The sequence below is a fragment of the Oreochromis niloticus genome, linkage group LG22 (genome assembly GCF_001858045.2).
Source record: "Oreochromis niloticus isolate F11D_XX linkage group LG22, O_niloticus_UMD_NMBU, whole genome shotgun sequence".
Lineage (NCBI taxonomy): Eukaryota > Metazoa > Chordata > Actinopteri > Cichliformes > Cichlidae > Oreochromis > Oreochromis niloticus.
Window position 1 is genome coordinate 12,649,447 of NC_031985.2, and position 20,854 is coordinate 12,670,300.

General features: G+C 41.1%; 3 protein-coding genes across 5 annotated transcripts; all 3 read left to right on the forward strand.

The window, feature by feature from the left end:
* The first annotated feature begins 18 nt into the window (after positions 1–18).
* On the forward strand, positions 19–8,621 carry usf2 (upstream transcription factor 2, c-fos interacting). Of its 2 annotated transcripts, XM_003447259.5 has the most exons (11): positions 19–160; positions 857–900; positions 1,312–1,427; positions 2,668–2,787; positions 3,356–3,518; positions 3,600–3,687; positions 3,982–4,026; positions 5,091–5,149; positions 6,119–6,210; positions 6,654–6,782; positions 7,531–8,621. In XM_003447259.5, the coding sequence occupies exons 1-11, from the start codon at positions 123–125 to the stop codon at positions 7,618–7,620; spliced, it is 984 nt and encodes a 327-aa protein (XP_003447307.1). In that variant the 5' UTR covers positions 19–122; the 3' UTR covers positions 7,621–8,621. The 2 variants fall into 2 exon arrangements, with proteins under 2 accessions (XP_003447307.1, XP_005452864.1); XM_005452807.4 differs by lacking the exon at positions 3,982–4,026.
* A 515-nt stretch (positions 8,622–9,136) lies between these two features.
* Positions 9,137–16,470, forward strand: tekt2 (tektin 2 (testicular)). Of its 2 annotated transcripts, none has more exons than XM_013272565.3 (10): positions 9,137–9,832; positions 11,813–11,978; positions 12,089–12,214; positions 12,838–13,043; positions 13,129–13,272; positions 13,655–13,769; positions 14,522–14,629; positions 14,721–14,864; positions 14,945–15,024; positions 15,734–16,470. In XM_013272565.3, exons 2-10 carry the CDS (start codon positions 11,820–11,822, stop codon positions 15,939–15,941), a joined length of 1,290 nt encoding a protein of 429 aa, XP_013128019.1. In that variant the 5' UTR covers positions 9,137–9,832; positions 11,813–11,819; the 3' UTR covers positions 15,942–16,470. The 2 variants fall into 2 exon arrangements, with proteins under 2 accessions (XP_013128019.1, XP_003447306.2); XM_003447258.5 differs by having other exon boundaries at positions 11,816–11,978.
* Positions 16,471–17,029: 559 nt separating this feature from the next.
* Positions 17,030–19,879, forward strand: LOC100709165 (free fatty acid receptor 3). The gene has a single exon (XM_005452806.3). It carries the CDS (start codon positions 18,035–18,037, stop codon positions 18,953–18,955), a length of 921 nt encoding a protein of 306 aa, XP_005452863.1. The 5' UTR covers positions 17,030–18,034; the 3' UTR covers positions 18,956–19,879.
* The last annotated feature ends 975 nt before the right edge of the window (positions 19,880–20,854 follow it).

The following is a 20,854-nucleotide window of genomic DNA, read 5'->3' on the forward strand; positions in this document are numbered from 1 at the left end:
GCGCCTCACGTGTCCTGGACTGTCTTCCTCACATGACCCGTGTGTTTGTCCCCGTGATCAGCGCTTCCATCTCCGTAATTCTGTGTCGTTGAATATCGGCGTTTTACACCCGCAAAAGCTTCATGGATATGCTGGAGCAAAGTCTGGACAGCTCGGCGAGGTGAGAAGCTGCTGCCCGCTTCCTGCTCAGACATGGCTCCACCACGGCCTATAAACCCCTCTGTTTTTCCCCCTGCTCCCTGCAGCGCAGTGCAGTTAATAACCTGCCTTCTCAGGATACTTTTAATATTTGTTTCGTGTTGTCCCGCACTGTCTGCGCACTTTGCTCAGATGATTTCTGCACACATTAGGAGGTTTCCAGCAGAAGCTGTGCGCCCTTTTCCAAATCTGTGCGCTTGTTTTATCCAATGCACAATAAAAACAATTGCACAGCTGCAGTTTGTGACTGTTTTTAGGTTAACAAGTAAATACACTTTACTGCTACTGTAACTGATCCAGCATCTCTAAGGTTTAAAACGCTTAAATCCAACCACATTAGGGCGGTGTTTGGAGTATTATGTATATTTGTGAAGTTTGCCTTTCCATGCGCAACTGATCAGAGCAGTTAGACTAGACTTCTAGGTCTTAAATAATTACCATTTCCCCCTTTTAAGTGCAGATAAACTGATTTTAAGTCACGCTCAAACGCCAGTAATGTTTCATTTTATTTATATCTTAATGATTATTCCCCTATATAACCACCCGGGGGCGCCTCAGTTGGTTCAGGAGAGCTGGGTTTACATTCAGAAAACGTTAGTGATCTTATTTCTGAGAAATGCCTTAAATTGACTCAGCTCTGCTCTGTTTTTGTTTTTAGTCACGACAAACAGGAAACAGAGGAGGTGGTGCAGCTACAGGAAGGTAGGAGCTCTGTTCTTGTAATCCACACGACTGAAAAAATATCAGATTCTTTTTGTGGAGCAAAACACACTTAAACTGAGACTTTATAGAGTTTTTCCAGGTTCAGAATGCCTTTTTTGGACTCTCCACACAAGAAAGATTAAGCTGGATATAGTTAGTTTGTATATATTTCTGTTATTTAATGCATAAAAATGCATTTTATGGTAGTGAGTACATGAAGTTCCACTTGGAAAATAACAGGTTAATAGTTCAGACGAGGGCAAAACCTGTTTGGACAGTGGCAGAGTTTTTGCGTATGCAGGAGAAAAAAACAAAACAGGCTTGCTGTTAAGCCAAAAGGCATGCACCTGCGTTACACGGCCCTGCGCTTGTTTAGTGTTCGAGGTCTGAAACGTGGTGTGTGTGTTGCAGGGGAAGCTGTGGGGACGGACGAGCAGACTGCAGTGACCATCACCGGTGTCCCTCAGGCTGCATTTGCTGACCACAATGTGCAGTACCAGTTTCGTACAGACAACAGCGGCGGACAGGTGAGCGCAGGCAGCATTTCCTCTGTGCAGGACTTTGACGTGTCGGCCGATTTGCCATTCAGATATTTTCTAGTTGGAATGCAGCAATAGAGCTTCAGATACTGGTAACCATGGTAACTGATAGCAGCAGTTGTGCCCTGGTTAAATGTTCAGAAATTGTTGATCAAGAGCTGAAAAACTTTCAAAGGATGTCAGCTCATTTTTATATAAGGAAGAATTATTTGTTTACCTCAACCAAAGGAGAAAAATGTAAAAAACTCTTTTAGCTATCAGACAAATTGTTATTTTAAACATGAAAAATCAGTAAATCAGCCCAGAATTTCACAGTGGGAGCATAACAGCCTTATACAAGGGAGATGGACACAACAGCAAGACACAGAACCATATTTCTAAAGGTATCAGTCCATCAGCAGAATGAGCATCTGTCTACTGTTGGTGAAAAATTTACTCCTGTTCTGAGCAGTGACAACAGATTTTTAAAGTATCCGTATCCTGGGATCGGGCGTCATAGTTTTACACAAAGGATGTGAGGATATCTTTACAACAAAGCCAGACAGACCTTGGTAATAAATATGTGGTGAGTGGGCAGTTGGAATATAGTCGCTCTGTCAGTGATTTTTGCTTCAGTTGACATATTTATTGTGGATCTTATATTCTTTCTATCCCAGTTATGTTTCTTTAAAAGCGAGGCTGTAGCCATGGATTCAACTTTGGCAGGGATCAAATCGAAATTCGGGCATCACACTGCCTGAGGTCATTGAACGTGGGCGTCACTGTTGGTCTCTGGGGTGAAAGTGTAACTGACTTTATTGATAAGCACATGCAAAATTAGCAATGACTGTTTTCACTCGAGACAGTCACTGACACCTTTGAACAAAATCTATTTTTTAAAGTTTTGACCCAAATATTTGAAAGTGAACTTAAGAAGTTTCAGAACCAAAAAAACTCACGAAATATGGTAACAAAGAGTTTCTGATCAGAGAGTTTGAGAGGCTGTGAACAGTGATGGCTGTGATTGGATCACTGCTGTCATCTTCAGAATACATACTGTGTTTGGCAAACAGTAAAATTGAAACAGGAGACAAGTGAGACAAATGCGAGCACCTGATAGTTGCTCGATAAGATGAAATGTCTGCGTGACGGCTACACGATGAATGCATATCATCAGGCTTGTGAGAGGTTGACAAAATTCAAACACCCCCATATTGGTCACTGACTTCATGCCCTCCTCTGTCTGCAGGTGACCTATCGCGTGGTTCAGGTGACAGATGACCAACTAGAAGCGGCAGCTGACGGGACGGGAGCCGTCAGCGTCGTCTCCACTGCAGCATTTGCTGGAGCCCCTCAGGCAGTGGCGCAGGTGAGTTAACCCTGCAAGATGATCAGGCTGCACAAAAGGCTCTAAAAATAAAAACAAACTGCAGTCAAGACGCAGCAGCCATCAGTCTGTACAGGAAGCCACAGATGCACCCGCTTCCTTATCTGAGTAATCTATCAGCTCGTGGCTGACAGGAAGGCTGAGGGGGATGCAAATAGGGGATTGGATCACCATGACGTCAACCTCTTCTACGTGAAATTTCACACGGACTTTAATTATGTAGAGAAGTGTATATGGTTCGGTCTGGAAACGTTTGGGTGGTGACCCTATTTTAATAATTTTAGCTCTGTGTGTCACCACAATAGATTTATTTTGACCATGAACAACTGTGACATTTTAAAAACACAGTCTGTGAAAAAGTGCATGACAAGGACGTGACCAGATGACACAGAGTCAGTCAGTATCTCAAACATGGGTTAAGTTAAGGAATTAAGGAGCTCTTATTCTGAAAACTGTATTTCAGCAGTTTTGGTTTTCCAGTGGCAGAAATGACCGTATTTGCATTTGAGATGGTTCCAGCTGTATAAACTTTCTCTCTCCGACTTTGCAGGCTGTCATCCAGAATCCTTTCAGCAACGGGGGAAGTCCTGGCGGGGAGACGGTGGGAGGAGAAACACGTTTCGCTTATTTCCCTGCAGCCACAGTCAGCGATGGAACAGCCACGGCCGTGTCGGTGCAGGCCACCGCCGACCCAACAATTACACAAGCGGGAGGTGAGAAACGCTCCCGTAACCGTTTAGTAAAATAGACTCATGTTGTCGATCTAACGCCTCGGGGTGTTTCGTCAAATCCAGGTCAGTTTTACGTGATGATGAGCCCACCTGAGGTGCTGCAGACGGCGACCCAACGCACCTTAGCGCCACGCACACACACCTACACTGCGTGAGTACAACTTAAAGCTTCGCCGCACATTGATCCTACTTCCAAAAAATTCCAGAATGACCAAATCACCATGAATCCCTCTACCTGTCTGTTTCGCCGACATCTCACCTTTTTCCTCCCAATCCGCACTGGACTGGGTGTACTCTGCCTCTTGCTTTCCTTCTTGGCGTGATCCGTCTTGTCATTGTGTGTAAAACAATAAATATATACTTTAAAAAAAAAAAAAAGAAAAACCATCATTTAAATCATTTAAAACATCCAACATACTCTGTCCTACTTACCTGCCATCCCCAGAGACCTTGGTGAAAGCGAGATGTTGCAGCATGGCAGTTCAGACTGGTGAGAAGAACTTTCACTTACGCCCCCCACCCTGCCCCCCATCATGTGTCGTAGAATCAGACGTTTGGTGGCTCGCTTAAGATACGAGGATTAAACTGGAGTTTGGTCTGCCTGTGGCTTTGGTTAATAACTGCAGGTTTAGTTCAGGCATCAGTGTTTCCCACAGATTTAGATTTCTGTTTGTAGCTTGTATGAGGGCAAACAGGTTTGGAGATTACAGAATATTTGAAAATGTCTAACAGATGAGCAACAAATCTGCTCATCTCCAGTGATGATATTGTGTAGAATAACTCCATCACCTTGGACTGCAGCTGCTGGTCCTTGTTCTGCTCTGCAGCCTCGGGGAGTTCGACATAGAGGTGCCAGACCCAGTTTTCCACCTCTTTGCAGTTTCAGTCTGTGATGGTGAGGTTGGACTCCTTTCTCTTGAAGCATCTGAATGACTTTAATGAGCAGTACAGGCCTGCGAGCCACCCACTAGCCACTGCTAACGCAGGACTAGTGGTGTAGCAGTGATGAAACTTTCAAAATAAAAGTGAGGAGGATAAACCATTTGCAGATTAATTGCAAAAATGCTAAAATGAAAGGCTAAATATACCAAGGGCCCATTATTATACTTGAGCAGCCCTCCCAGGTAAAAAGTGTGTGGGAACCACTGAGCTTTGGTGTTTAGTTTGTGACTGATTCTCCTTCAGAGAGGGAAACAAGTTTTTTGGGGGGGTTTTAGAGCCTGAATCCTTCAAAGGGTTGAGCTCAAAGAGCGTGCCCTTCAGAGGACTTAAAGGACCTGGGTCTGTTCTTCAGATGTGAAAGTCTAAGTTAACACAGACTCTAGCAGTTGGTATATTTGTGGGGTTCTTCACAGCTCATAAAACCTAACAAAAGATCATTTTCTACTAAAACCAGATGGGTTTTGGTTAACATGCTTTCCTTTATATCAGTACTTTTTGTTGTTAACAGACTTTTGGGTTACAGTTTTGGCACATCAGCATTCAGTGTGATGTCTTAGTATTTTTTTTAATGTTAATTTATGATTGTTGTGTTTTTTCTTTGTGCCTTTACAGGAAAGTAGATGGTCCACGGGCACCCAGGGATGAGAGGCGAAGAGCACAGCACAATGAAGGTGCGTGATCGCCAAGGTTACGGATATTTCAAGGCTGTCGCATCTATTACTCCTTTTTAATTTCAAGTTCCTAAGAATAGACCAGATTTATTTGAATAGTTAAGGATGCCATATCAGCATTGATTCATTCTAAGCTTAAATGAAAGTTTGAAAGCGATTTTATTTTAATTGCTCTTTAATCAGAGTCATGAATGGCAGTAACATGTAAAAGTGCACATTTCCAGCAGCTGTTTCGAGACTTCTTTGGTTCTTTTTTTTCCTCCTCATGTGTATGTCGCCACAGGTTAGCCACAACATTAAATAAATCTTACGTGGGCTCTTGTGTAGAGCCTCTGTATTCTGGGAATTCACCCTTTGGGTTCTTCTGGTGTCCCTCATGTGGTTTCTGAGCAGTTTTTTGTTGCATGGGATGGTGTAATGTCCTGCTGTGGGAGTCTGCTGCTGTTCACACACAGAAACTACCAAACACAAAGGTCACTGAGAGTCAGAAGCGGGCAGAGCTTCTTCTTCTTTTTCTTTTTTTCTTATTGGCGGTTGGCAAACAAATTGGTGCATTACCGCCACCAACTGGTATGGAGTGTGGACCGGAATGTCACTTAAGGATTAGAGCAGGCACAGCTGGCGAGGGAGCTGCGCTTCTGTAACGATCCCTGGCGAGTGATTGGCCTAATGTGCTCAGATCAGCCAATAGACACGTACCAATTAACTTTGAATGGGCAAATAGGCGGAGGTTTTATACCTGAAAAAGAAGAGCAACAGAAGAACACAAACGGTGCCACTTATCGTGCATGTAACAAGAAGGGTGGCACGTATCGAAGTAAGATCTGTGTGGCAGGAGCTGAGGTTTCCCAGCAGATGTTCAGTGTTATTGACGTCACCAGTCGGTGGTTTTAATGTTGGGGCTGATCGGTGTGTAAAACCACAGCTTGCGAGCACTAAAACTGAGCATCCTTTTTATTTTCTTTACAGTGGAGAGAAGAAGAAGAGACAAGATCAATAACTGGATTGTCACGCTGTCAAAAATCATTCCTGACTGCAGCATCGACAGCAGAACCGGAGCGGTGAGCGTTGTATAAATAACCCTCTGAAGTTCACTGAAAACTCGTGTATATTTTGCATGACGGTGTAAGTGCTGACAGATGGTTACAGAAGCACCTGCTAGTTAGATTAGATCAGCTCTGTAACGTGACTTCATTTGGTCTGAAAGCAGCTGTTTTACTTTTTAAATTTGCCTCTGTCAGGCCTTCACTTTCTGTTCATCCTGTCCTTTGACTTAATTCATGCCTTCATAACTGATGCGGAGTCAGATTGAAGCACCAGGCTTTATTACAGCCAGGGGCGTGTGACAGAGTTTACTTTATTTACTTTATTTTTAGCTCAGCAGGTAACAAAGTGTTTATATGGAAGCAATGACGAAGTGTGTTAACCGCTGGAGAAAAGTCAGCTCACAGTAGGAATGAAAGACTAGAAAGAAAAAATAATATATTATTTGTTTGTTCCTCAGAGTAAAGGAGGCATCCTGTCCAAAGCGTGCGACTACATCCGTGAGCTGCGTCAGAATAACCAGCGGCTGCAGGACAGTTACAAAGAGGTGGAGCGAGTCGAGATGGACAACGAGCTGCTTAGACAACAGGTTAACTTCCCATCATTGTGCACATGTCTCATATAGGAAAAAACATCAAGGAGCCCCAGAATTACTTTTATATTAGGGTAGCTTTGCATGATTCAGTCCAAAATCATGCAAAGCCTTACTTATTCATTATTGAGCCATGGTGAAGCCCTCAGTTCATCCTCAGTGTGAAATGAGCTGTTTTAGCTTCTCCCACTTTAAGGCCCCTTCACTTAAAGCTAACATTATTCTGATTTGCTACCCTTTGCAAACAGAAGGTGGAGGGGGGCTTGGGTCCTCACAGACAAAGTGGTGCAGTGCCAAGAGTAGAGAAAAACTTTCTGAACTGGAGTGTCTCTATCAGTGTGAATGTTGTGAGCGGATTGTAACATGACAGAAAATAAGTGTTGTAGAGGACTGCACCAATAAGCTGAATTCAGTTCAGCTCAATATAACTTTTATCTCTTCACAAGCTTGTGACCAGTATTGGAGGTACAGTACTGAGGTTCCAATTCCTTTGCCCTCAACACCAAAGCAGGGGCAACAGAAAATCGGTGGTTCAATCCTGGCTCCTCCGGCCTGCATGTTGGGCAAAATACAGAACCCATATTTGTTTCCAGGTCATGCATTCGATTGTGGCCATTAGGTTAAAAGTGCTTAGGCATAGAAAATCATACTTATATGAATGTGAGAGAGTGCTCAAATTAAGTAGAAAAGCACCACCTCTCTCTTCTTCTCCCCTGTGTGTAATACTCTTGTCTTACGTTTTCAGATTGAGGAATTAAAGAACGACAACGCACTGCTTCGAGCACAGCTGCAGCAGCACGGTATAGAAGTCAACGGAGATGCAACACCTCAGTGACTGTGGACTGGACAAGTGCAGGATCACAAACACAGAGTCGCGTCCTCCCACACAGCTGAACGACACCAGGAGAGGAGCAAAAAAAAGAAATAACAGGAGACAATTTCTATCTGAAATTGGACCAGAGAAACACGCAAAAGGCTCGAGAAGAACACCGAAGGACTGCAAAGTGAACACGTCTCCTCCTCCTGCAGCTCCATGAAAAGCTTGAACGCTCTGGAATCCGTTAACTGAGTAGCTAACTGAACCTCTCACTTCTGCTTCAAGGAAATCGACCTCTGCACTGCACCGCCACGCTGCCGCCAAACTCTTCTTTTTACTTTAAATTATGAACCTGCCACACAAAGTTTATTTTTAGCATCTTTACATTTTTATCATCACACAAACTTTTTCCTTTTTTCCCTTGTTCTTTGGGTTTGTTTTTTTTTTAATTTCTTTTTTGGACATGCTTTGTTTGAAGCTACTAAATGGTCCCATTTTGTTTTAATTTATTAGTCTTTAAAGAATGTGTACACAGAAGTTTAAAAAAAAGAAGCTGAAATCATCTCCAGAAATGAACAAATAATGAGCAAATCAGTTGTTTTGATCCTGCTCAGCACTGTTACTAAGAATACTTTACTGTCAGTGGATCTTTTGTAGTTTTTTTTTTTGTTTGTTTGTTTGTTTATTTTAATTTCTTCCTCTCGACACTGGTACTCCACACACCAGACGGAGCTCACACACATCGTCCATTGTCAGTGAATTCAAAACTATAATAATTTCCGTAGAGTCAAAGTGGGAGTGGCTTTGACATCTCGGGCATGGAGATTTTTCTTTTTAGTGTAAGGCCTTAATAGATGCCTTACTGGAGAATCTAGGTGTTAACATAGCTCAGGTAATTGGGATGATGCACTGGCAAGTGGTTCCCACCTTCAATGACGTCCTTATATAAAGAATTTAGAGCTCATATGTGTCCCCCGTTAGGTGCAATGTACAGAAAGTAACACTGAGATGATTTTCAAGGCGAATCGTCTCTGTCGGGCATTAAACCATGGTTTGGTTGTGTATCTGCTTAATAGGTCACTGGAATACAGGTTTGGGCACGTGAGGTCCTGGTTGGAGACCAGCCTCGGTTTTGGCCCACCGGTCCTGCTGCGTTTTGGTGACTTTTTATTTTCCCTATATTACTATTTACACCTTGGGAACCATTGCTGCTGATTCATGACCATAAAACAGCCATGGTCAGGGAGGGGATGCGAGTGATGATGATGATGATTATACCTAACTAGATTTTTTTTTGTCTACACTGAAAGTCACCACAGCATGGAAATATAACCACTGGCATGACTAATTCTGATACTACAATAAATGAGTGTTTATATCCGAGTTGTGTTTATTATCGAGGTTACGAGGAAAAGCGTCTTGGGGCTGGAATGAAACTTCTGGTACAATATTTTGGTTGGGTGTTTTTGGTAAATGTTAACTACAATATAATACATCACATTATAGTCCACAAAATAGTCCAGCTTTAATAATAAACAGAATAATTAATAATTAAAGATGTGTATATATAGTTATACACATGTAGATACTTATATGTGCATATATGTATAGATACACAGATGCTCTCCTTCCCCAAAAAACGTAAATAAAATTTTTTAAAATTGTTTTCTTTAATATATTTCCAACCCTAAAAGTGTTATGACCCTATTTTTTTCAATTTTGCAACACTATCGATCTCAAATTGGTCACATCATTCAGGTAATTAGATTATTTTTATTCATATTACATCAAAACTTTAATACTTAGCTTTACTATTTTAGCTTTTTATCCTTCATAGTTATGCGACAGGAAGGGTGTGTAAAGGTGTCAGTTTGGTGCTACTACCACAGTAGTACATTTGCAATAATTTCTCCGCATTTGTCTGATTGTGTTAGATAAGTACTGAGCGTTTTCTCTTTCCTTAAGCAGAATAAGTCTATTAGACTTAAGCCTGCTTCTACAAGTGTAACAGGAATTTTCCCCGTCTGTCATTTAGGCAAAGTGGATTTAAGTTTCTTATGTTCCCTGATGATTATTTCCTGGTAATCTGACTCTAAACTAAACGTAAGGAAGGTATTTTAATTATTAAAGCCTTTTAGGCGCACGTTGTGTGTACTTGTTGCCTAGAGACGGTCGCCACGGATAACAAAGCCCGGAAAAACCAGCTCAGTTCTGAGGTTCCAGAATTCCGGTGAGTAAGATTCGAAGTGACGAAACATTTCAGCTAAATTTAAACATTACAATATTTTTCAGATTTAGATCTAGAAATCATAAAGGGGGGCATCCAGATTCAGAAGGGGAAAACAATAAATATTCAAATGAGCTTGTCAATGTTGGTATTTTCCAACACTGAAGTACATTTAATGTACAAGTAGGCTAAAATATTAATGTAATATTTTAGCCTACTTGACTGTTTTTATCTTGTTGCATTTCCTGATTCCACTCTATTGCATTTAATGCTGTACTCGTTCATTAATAACTCGCACAGAGTAAGAAAAGAGTACGTCAGTTTTTGTATGAATCAATTAATTACAGATAAATCGGGGAGACAGCTGGTAGAAAATTTTGGTGCATTTTTGATCATTTATTCATGCATGTACATAATAAAAAGTCAAATATGGCTTTTCTTTGAACTTGTTTCTATTTTTTGCTAAAATGTTATTTGGAAAAAGAATTGCAAAGGTAGTTCGACTTTTATTTTTCTGTTTGCACTTTGATTTATTTATATTTTTTGCATGTTTTCCCGCTTTAAATAATAATAATTTATTTCCTTGTATTTTTAATCTAACATTTATTTATACAGGTAGTCCCACTGAGACTCAATGTCTCATTTACAAGAGAGACCTGTTTGAGAATAACAATAAAATTACGACCATAAAATAAATGACTGTACGTGGTGGTGCAGCATTTTGGACTCCAATAATTACTTAATTCCTAATATTTCACAAAGGTGTGTCATCTTGTTCTTTCGGCTGCTCCCTTTAGTGGTAGATCATCTGCGTCCATCTCATCAACTCCCTAATATCTTCCTCTGTCACACCAACCGTCTGCATGTCCTCCTTCACTACACCCATGACTCTGTTTTCTTCCTCTTTTCCTCCCGCCTGCCCTGATTTCTTTTGATTGCACAATCCAAATTATTTATAATAATTAAATTAAAAATTTCCTTCTTGCATGCTTTTCCAGTTGCTAAGAGGTAATGTGACTTTGAAAGGAGTAGTTACACAGTGTGGTATCTGTTTATTTTCTTACTTTTATCACTGATGTTTTATTAATGTTTCTGTTTCTGGCAGCCCATTAAATCTCAAATCTGCATTTAGTGTTATTAAATACACAGGGATGGTTTGTTTGTAAGTGTGGTTTATTAACACAAAGCACACTTTCAAATATATATTGTAATAACATCTATCAGTTTACTTTGTCAGCATTTCATAATTATATTATTATTGCTAACGCTCCAGATGGGGCACTTATATAATTAATACACTATTGGGTTTATTGTGTGCAGTTTTGATAGAGTCATAAAAGTGTATCTAAAGTAGCTGATTAACTGCAATATATTCACTGACACAAAACAGAGTAACAAACAATGCAATATTTACCTTGGATCAAAGCAAATTACTATTGTGGTATTTAATAAAATGGAAACATTCAAAATAAAGAGCAGAACTTTGATGAGTTTTAATGATCATTCAGATTTTTCAGGAGATATAATGCCAATATTTTGTAATTGTTAGGGTGCCTGGTGTACCCTGGTTAGGGTGCTCGAGGGCTTCTTGTAAACGTGTGTTTTGTCCTTTGTTTCTGTGTCGCGATTTACCGTCTACTATGCTGTGTGTTCTGCCTGTCAGCCCGGTTGGCTTTGTAGTTTTCAGTTTAGTTTTTGGTTTACAATAAATCTAAGTTTGAGTTTACCTTCCATCTCTGTGAGTCTGCACTTTGGGTCCTCCTTACCACCACTCCTGCCTGCACACAGCCTCCCCATGACAGTAATAAGGAACCATGAATGTATCTCAGTTTGTAATTGCTACTGATTACTGCACTTTTTTTCTGGTAGTACCTTTGCACTGGTAGTATATGTGTTGGTGTTTGATCTTCACAGAGACATAGAAAAAGATCCCCCACATTCACATGTGCATGACAGATCCAGTGAATCTGGGCCTTGTTTCAGCAGAAATATGATGTCTTCACTAAATGCAAAGCCTGGCCTGCACCGCAGTGTGTCAGAGTGGACCAGCAACAATCAGCAGCTGTCTGTCACAGCTCAACACGAACGACATATTTCGAATGTCATCAGACAGGAAGGGAGGACACTACGCAACGAGACTAACTTTAAGGTGGGTTCTCGTTTTGTTGGCAGAGCTCAAAGGACACGGACCATCCAACAATTTCCTTTTTTTCTCCACACGTTAATCCACACTGTTAATAAAGCACCTTTTCTCCGTAGACACACTGGGATGAGACCGATACGTGTCGTAGGCTGAGTGACCGTGTTTGGGATGTTGCTCGGTGGAAGGAAGTGTTGGAAACTTGTGCTCAGAAAGTGGATGAAGAGATGGAGACTCTGACACTGGTGATTTATTCAGACTTTTTAAAAACAGAGTGAATCTGTAGACTGTATACGAAACATACGGTAGCTGATATACTTCTTTGTCTAAAAAGTCAAGCCAACGTTTCAGTGCCTTAAACCGGTTTTCTTTCTAATGACCAGCAGATGGTGACACCATCTGGATGTGAGAAATATCCTGACTTTTTATTTGGTTTAATAACTCAGTAAACATATTCCTAATATGTTTAAGGTCTCAGTCCCTGGTTTAAAATCTTGATTAATACAGCCTGATTTGCATTTTGTAAATGATGCTCTCATTTGGAGACAATAAATTGGGATGTGCAGAGCCTGGGTAGACTGTGCCCTATAGTGGAAATGTCAGCTTGCCTCTCGCTCATGATGTCTGATTTCAAAATCCAAGATGGCCCCAGTATGACTGAGAAGTGCCTTTTGTCCATTTTTGACATAAAGTGTGTGCTAGGTAGTTAAGGCTAGTTTCTTTTAATGTTCCTAAACATTTGTAAAACTTGTGTACATGTGTCATACTTAAAGAAACTTCTAGGTGTTTCTTCATCAAGTGCTCATAAAATCTTTGCCCCTTGGCTCTGAGATAACTTTCATTTATGTGGGCTTCACCCTGGTGTCAGTCCAAAGAGCAAACCGAGCAAGCTTTGGCTGCCACTGCTGTTCCTCTGGAGGTCACCACTGAATGCCTGACACTGAGGGAGGGACGGAAAGGACACGAGCTGGTCACGGACCCCGTGGACGAACAGCTGAAGAAAGAGGTGGAGCTGATTGAAAGAGTGCAGCAAGTTCTGCAGCAGCACACTAGCAGGGCCTTTGAGCAGCTATGGTAAGTTTCTGTTTTTCACTGCTGAAAAAAATGCACAGTGACTTTAGCCATCTTCTAAGCACCTCCCTTATTCCTGGTTGCTAAGCATTCTGCAGGAGGTGCGGCACCAGCTGACTGCTGATCTCCAGAACAAGATGGATGCCCTGGATATTGACATGTCCTGTCTGTCACTTACGATAAAATCGCCCCACATCTCCCTAAAGACCAACCCGACACGCATACCATCAGGGTAATCTTCAGATGAGGGTGTGCATGAAGTATGAAGTATGTAGATCATAAAATGCTAGTGTATAGCATAAATTATTATCATAATTAAAAGATTGGTTGAATATTACTCCTCATTTGCTAAACTGTGGAAATTCAATTTAGTTTTATTTACATAGAGCCAAATCACAGCAAGGTGTTAGAACTTTTCATAAAGCTTTTGTAATATATACTTTTTACATGAAATTTATATGCAATTCTTTTCTTTTACACAAAAAAACATAACTACTGAGTGTCACTGTAATATTGTGTACTTATGTGTTTTTGTGATGCTTGATCACTGCTGTCTAAATAAACTGTATCATTCATTGCTGCTACTACTGTTATAACTGCTGTCTTTGGTGTAGTTCCTCCACCCCCCAGGAGTGGGTCCAGTTCAGCCAGCATAATGTGGCTCGTGCCCATGAGGCGATGCAGGTTTCCCAGCAAATAAGGGAGGATATGAACCTCACCCGAGCACAGGTAGGTGGGCTGCAACTAGTAGGAGGTCTTGAATATTACTTACTATGCGACCAAGTACTATTCAAGTATTTTATTTAATGAAAAAAATTAAAAATGATAACCAACTAATGACTTTAATACTCATTAAGCTGTGCACAAATATTGATGCAACCCTCTCTCTGTGCTCAGTCTGTGTTCTCCAGATTTGACAAATGTTTATTTAATGATTAGAAGCTTTTCACCCACACATCGCAGATCCATGTTTAAAAGCTTAAATTAAAGAGGAGATATGTAGTTACCACATTTATTGATCTTTGTAAAAACGTAGGTAATTAAATTTGGAATGCTGCTCTTTTTGTTTTTGTTTTCTTTTTAAGAAGAATATTTGATTTAAAATTGTTATTGGGATATATTCAAAGTTATTTACGTTTTTTATGCTTTTAAAATGTCCTTTCATCACAAAGATGCGCCGTGTGTATTAAATGCGTGTATTACATTTTTTTTTGTTTGTTGAAAAAACTTCTGATGTCACATTTAACTTATAAATCATTGATAATCTAGGCAGTTTTAATCTATAAGATAAAGGTTTTACTTACATGTTAATAAGAAAATTGTTTCACATGTCGGTGTTTAAACACCTGGGGGCGCTGCAGAGGGTTAAAGGATTTCTTTAATTTGTGTTTTATTTTTATTTTTTATATTGTGCACTAATCTTGCTTAGAGTAGGTGGGGCTTATTTGCTGTTCATTTCTTTCTTTCTTTTTATTTCGTAGCTGCAGAATGAGTTGGAGACTCAACGCAGAGCTACAGATTTTGCTCTCCGCAAACGTAATCACCACGAAGAGCAAGCCCGACATGAGCTGGAGTGGCAAATAAAAACTGTAAGATCTTATAAATAATAGCTGTTTGTAGCAGGGGGAGGGCGTATAGTTTGTCATCGCATGTTCCCACTGCCTGTACGTCCGTCTGTAGACTGAGGGGGAAATAGCGGAAATGGAAAGTGACATCCACGGGCTGGATGCAGATCTGCAGGCAAAGACAGCCAACCTGAAGCTGGCTCACACCAGACTGGAGACCAGGACCAACAGGCCTAACATGGACCTGTGCAGAGATGAGGTATATATCAGGTATATAGCAGCAGATGTGTCACTGATTGCATTAAAAGCCTTTTCTCCTTTTTTCGTGATGGTTTGCAGGTGCAGCACGGCCTCGTTAATGAAGTCCAGCAACTGGAGGCCACGATCGCGGCTCTGAAGCAGAAGCTCTCTGAAGCTCAGTGAGTCTTCATTTTTATTTGTGTGGCCAAACTAAGTAGTAGTAACAATAATAATAATATATATGTATTGTATATATTACACACAACATATAAGTGTTTTGTATAATGTACTCTCAACCCTGTTTGGGAGTGTTGGAGCATCAGGGTAAGAAGAGAGGTGGATGAAGCGATGCACTCATCAAGCCTGGTGACTACTGCATAACCCTGTAAAGGAAGTGTTATGACTGGAGGTTGCTTCAGTTCAGCAGATTGTAACTGAATAACGTTAAATGCCCGAAAAATTAGGTCAGCTTACTATCCGAGTGTACTGAATGAGCAACTTTTTCCACCAATTTCTTCCCTGATGGCACGGGTAAATTCCAGACCTTGAGAATCAAAGGGATGTGCTTGAGACAGAGAGGTCCGACTCTCCCATCACCAATATGAGATCTTATTGAAATCATACTATGTGTGGCATCATCAAATCTCAGGTTTGTCCAGTGAAATAAATATTAGGTCCAATTATAGAATATGTAGCTGAAATAACATAGGACTATAAATAATATATCTGTCACTCTTACAATCTTGAATATAAAGAGAAATGCATTTATGGCTTTGTGATGTTTTAAAGTAATGATAAACCATAAAACCAAATTCAGAAGAACTTCTCGAGTGTGCATGCCACCGGAGCTGATATTCATCTCTGCTTGCTCCTGTAATCCTCTCTCAGGCACTCTCTGCAGAAAATGAAGCTGCATCACTCCCGCATGCTGCAGGATCTTTCCAGAAAACAGGAAGCTCTGTCTCTGGAACAACGAAGCATGAACACCCGCGCTCGCCTCACATCAACCTCCAGCACCGACAATAAAAACGCGGCGCTCGTGGTCCCGCTGGCAAACTCCAGTGGGAGGAGCAACCTGAAGCTGCTGGCTCAGTGAGAAGATGGTCTGAATGTTTTTGAGGGAAAAAAATCTAATAGGTATTTTAAGTTTAATTTGTTTAACCCTGCGGTCATAAATGGGCACAGTTCCCTTCACAAAGTAGTCCCGAAGAAAAAAAACAAACTTACTCCAGCTGGAACTTTTCTTGTAAAATTATTCTCCTGACCTCTTTTTTGTGTGGTTAATTTGCATTTTTGTGTATCATAATCCAGCTAGAAATGATTGAATTATCATCTCTATATTGTGGATTAAACACTCTTTTGGGTAAAATAAAGATTCACTCTTCAAACTGTATCCGCCATCATATAATTATCCAAAATTCACACGTGAAAGTGCACGTGTTCATGTCTGTTTGGTTCTTTTATGCTTTAATGGCTTTGTTTAGTTTTGCCACACTGTTTGATCAACTGACGCTGCTGGCAGCTTAAAAGCTGCAATAATGAGGGGAACTTTGACTCTGATAAAATAACCTGGTAAACAGCCTGCCTAAAATAATAAACCTCACCCGGCGCTGTAGTAAAGTCTTCAGATGGATGTGTTTGTGTCATTCACTGCCTTTTTATGAGTCACTAGATGATCTCGGGTGAGCTGTTTTTAACAGATGTTCGGCGAGTAAGATCTGCTCAGATAAGAACAGAAGTTGTCTGAAAATAACACAAAAAATCCAAAACCCTCCCATGTGAGACAAAAAGAAGATACTTTCCAGGACATGATTACTGCACCAGGTGCAAATTACACAGCAATAGTTTTTTCTGTGAAAGAAAGGTTCATTTTAAACACAGATAAACTCTTTACTGGTTAACTTTTCAGTGCTTAACTCTCCATTTTTGCTCAGCTGTGTTAAATTTCCCATTTCTTAAGTAGACATGATCATTGATGCCCCTGTTTTCCCAATAATTGGAACCATTTTTAACTGTTCTTTCCAGGAAACATCTCAGAAAAACATCAGAGCGTAACTGAAGTATTTTAAATTTGTCAAGCAGTTAATTTTGGCAAATCACACAACTACAACACAGTGAGCACTAGACTAGGTAATGGTGCTGCATTAATATCAATAACAGAAATGGAAGCGCTACCGGAGAAAATGACGCAAGACAGTGCAAACAGAAACGGCCTGAAAGGAAAAACAAAATCAGACTGGTAAATAAAAGCTTTGCTACTGTCACGTTCATTTATCTTCAAATATCCGAAGACTGGACGCTGTAGACGTTTGTTTTAAAGACTGGATCAATAGACTGATCAAACACCTAATAGCTGTGTTTCGAATGGCGGCAGCTCCATTCTTGGAAAAAAAAAATCTGTCGGGTGGATTTTCTGCTCCATTTTCTTCACCAGCAGCCTCCCGCATGACACACCCACCTCGCCTAACACACTTTCCCACATGCGCACACAGAACACCCACAATAAGGAAAACACCGTCCACCATAAAACTGTTCGAAGTGCCTTCGTGTCACAAACAAATCACCATTTCCCAAAGCCCAACCCATCCTCTGCTCGCACTAACCATCAGTTTTCAGCACATTTATGACTTTACTGCCTGGCCCTCCAGTTCGTTTAGACAGCCTTGAATTTAAGAGGATGGGCATGTGCTTCCTGACAGGTTGAATTATTCTGAATCATTTCACTTAAGGGCCCAGATGCTAACTGTCTGTTGTCCTTCACTGAGAAGGCAATTAAGGTGGCCTGGTGCCGGCTAAATGCCCCCCAGCTTCTGCATGGGTGAGTACGTCTTCTTATCTGCGTCTGTCATGATGTCGTATGGACCTCGCCCCCTGTCTGCCCATACACATCCTCCCATTTGTGGCCACCACCTCTTTTTTTTTTTTTTTTTTTTAGCATCACCTGTCTCTGTGCCTCAGACCTGCTTGTGCACATGATGGCGAGAGAAAGCCGGCTCTTCTGCAGCTACTTTACCGCCTCGGAAAACATTCCAAACGGAGACTTTGCTGTTTTAAAGATGTGGTAGATAAGCGGAGAGGACAAAAGGTCAGCAGTGTGCATATTTCCAGGCAAGACTTTTCTTCAACCTTCAAACTATGTCATGGTAAACTGGAGGCGGTGCTACCAGTTTAGTGAACTCATCTGTAGAGATGCAGCTGGCTGTCAAGGACTGCATTGCTCTCCTCATCTACATCTTGACCTTTCTGCTCGGCCTTCCCGCCAACCTGCTCGTCTTCTTTGTGTACATGCGCAAGGCTCGTAAACATGGTGCCACACCCAACGTGGTCTACGCCCTCAACTTGTGTCTGGCCAACTTGGGGCTGTTAGTCTGGCTGCCTGTCAAGACTCTGGAGACTTTGCTTCAGGACTGGAGGCTGCCTGCTCCTGTGTGTCTTGTCTACAACTTCTTCCTCTTCTCGTCCCTGTATGGCAGCTGTCTGTTCATCACTGCTGTAACAGCGGGCCGTTACTTCAGCATAGCATTCCCGATTACCTACAAGAGATGGCGCTGTGCTCGTAACTCCTGCATCATCAGCGGTGTCTTGTGGCTGTTGGTGGTGCTACACCTCAGCCCTGGCGTGGTGGTCGGAGAAGGGGGTTTTTTTGTTTCCACAGGTAATAACTCCTCAGTTTGCTATGAAGATTTTAGTGCGTCTCAGCTGGCCGTGCTGCTGCCACTCCGCCTGGAGATGGCCATCGCCCTGTTTCTTTTGCCTCTGATTGTGTCAACTTTTTGCACGATGCGCTGCGTCACGCTGGTGTGGCGCTCAAAATTGTCCCCCATGGGAAAAAAGAGAGTGCTGGCTGTTGCGCTGTCCACGCTTGCTGTGTTTGTGGTTTGCTACGCACCCTACAACGCGTCACACGTCGTGGGGTTTGTGATGGGGGAGAACGTGAAGTGGAGGACGTACGCTATGCTGACGAGCACCTGTAACGTATTCCTGGACCCTGTGGTCATGCTGATGCTATCTCCAGTCATGTCAAGAGGCATCTTGGGAAGAATCTGTGGACGGCAAAGCCAGTTCAGCCACAGGGGGGGTTCTCGGTACCAGTGTAAAGCCATCAGTTAAGCTTCAAAAGTTAGACCACCAACTGTCCCATCTGAGGGGAGCAAACCTGGGGCTTAGATGACCTGAGAGTGTCACAAACATTTGGTCTGATATGACCACCCTTCATGTACCAGTAACCTCTGCAAACAGACCCAGTAAACCTCCTCCACACTGACTGTCCAGCTACATGAAGTCTGTTAATTCAGAGCTGACTGACTTCTTTAAAGCTTTGTGTCGTCAGGCGTTAACGACCTGTTTAGACCAAATGTTTCTAAAGAAAAGAGATGATGTAAAAGCCTGTTTTGCAGACTGAATACAGCTGTGTGGTACTGCTGTGTCACATGTAATGTTTTGCTGATCCCGGTTTTGGATTAAAATGACGTATGGATAGTATGTGAAATCAGGCACAGGCACACTGTGTATGTTTAAACATTTTATTTCGAATTTCATGAGGAATGTTTATCGGCTGATTTTAAATGGCTCCATCTGGTGTCTCAAGCTGTAAAAGCTCACTTTAAAATGTGTCATGTTTTGGAAAGTGTTCAGCATTAAAAGACATTTCTCACAGGTGAAGCTAATCACAACACCGCTGCTTTTATTTTCAGTGGCAGAATTGTGTTTTTGGTGTCAGGGTTACAATTAGATTATGGTTAGGTTTAGTCTAAGGGTCAAGGTTAGGGTAAATGGCTGGGGAAAGCATTATGTTAAAAACATGTCCTCACTAAGATATGAAAACGAGTGTGTGTGTGGCGTGTGTGATGTGTGTTCTGTGTATGTGTATGTGTGTGTGTTTTAAACTGCTTTTTGATAAACTTTAATTATCAAAAATATGATGTCTGAAATTAATTACATTTAAATGAACATCATGAATTTTTTGTTTGTGCATAAATTGATCAGATCCTGAAAAGTTGTGTCTCTTGACTAATAAAGCAGTGCGTTTACGAATGTGTTGTGTGGTTTGTCTTTTCAGAAAATTAAAAATAATAAATCTGACTTGTGATCAATCATGGGTGACTTTAATGCAAAGTTGGAGATGAGAGGTAAGTCTTGGATCAAGAAATAAAAGCGGTCAGCATCTTATTGGACAGATGAAGCTAAATCACTATATCATTGGAAATAGATGACATTGCCTTCAGAGGAAGGTTCAGGGACTCAGTGAAAGCTTGTAAAGTGCATCCAGGGGCAGACTTGTAGTGATCGCAGTCCATTTTGCTTTAAGAAAACAAAGAGAGTCCTAGATGCCTACAATACACCTGTCCTCATGTAAGCATGGATATTAAACAAGAAACCTATGGACACCATCAGTACAGCAGAGATGTGAGTCATCGTGCATTGACAGACTGACTAATGAAGAGGTCTTAAAAAGAGCAAAACAACTTTGTAAAAATATACTGATTGAATAAAGATTCCCATTATAATAGATATGTTTCATCACAGGACACATATCCTTCTAATGGGATAACTATACTCCTCACAGCATAACAGTGTTAGGGTCAGAAGTTCAAGTTTTCTCTTTAGTTTGTCACCTTTGTGAGACCCTGTGTCCTCATCCTGAACCTTATACTTCCTTCTGGTCAATAAAGTGTGTTATACTTTGTTGGCTTTATTGTCTGATGCTGTAAAATAAACCCGTTGTCTTCATATGAGGACATTAAAAATTACTAATGTCATTAACGTTCAAAAAAGATGCTTAGAGTTCACGCCAATCAGGTAACACTGATCCCAAATAGCTAGTAGAAATTAAAAATCCTTCCCAAACAATAGCTTGGGTCTCAGGAAACACCTGTTTTGTTATAGCATGCTAAAAAAACAAAGACTGTTTAAGTAAATACACTACACACATATGATAATATGGAAAGATATACAGTTATAAATCATGCTGTACTTTTGTGAAATAAATAAAAAATAATAAATTTACAG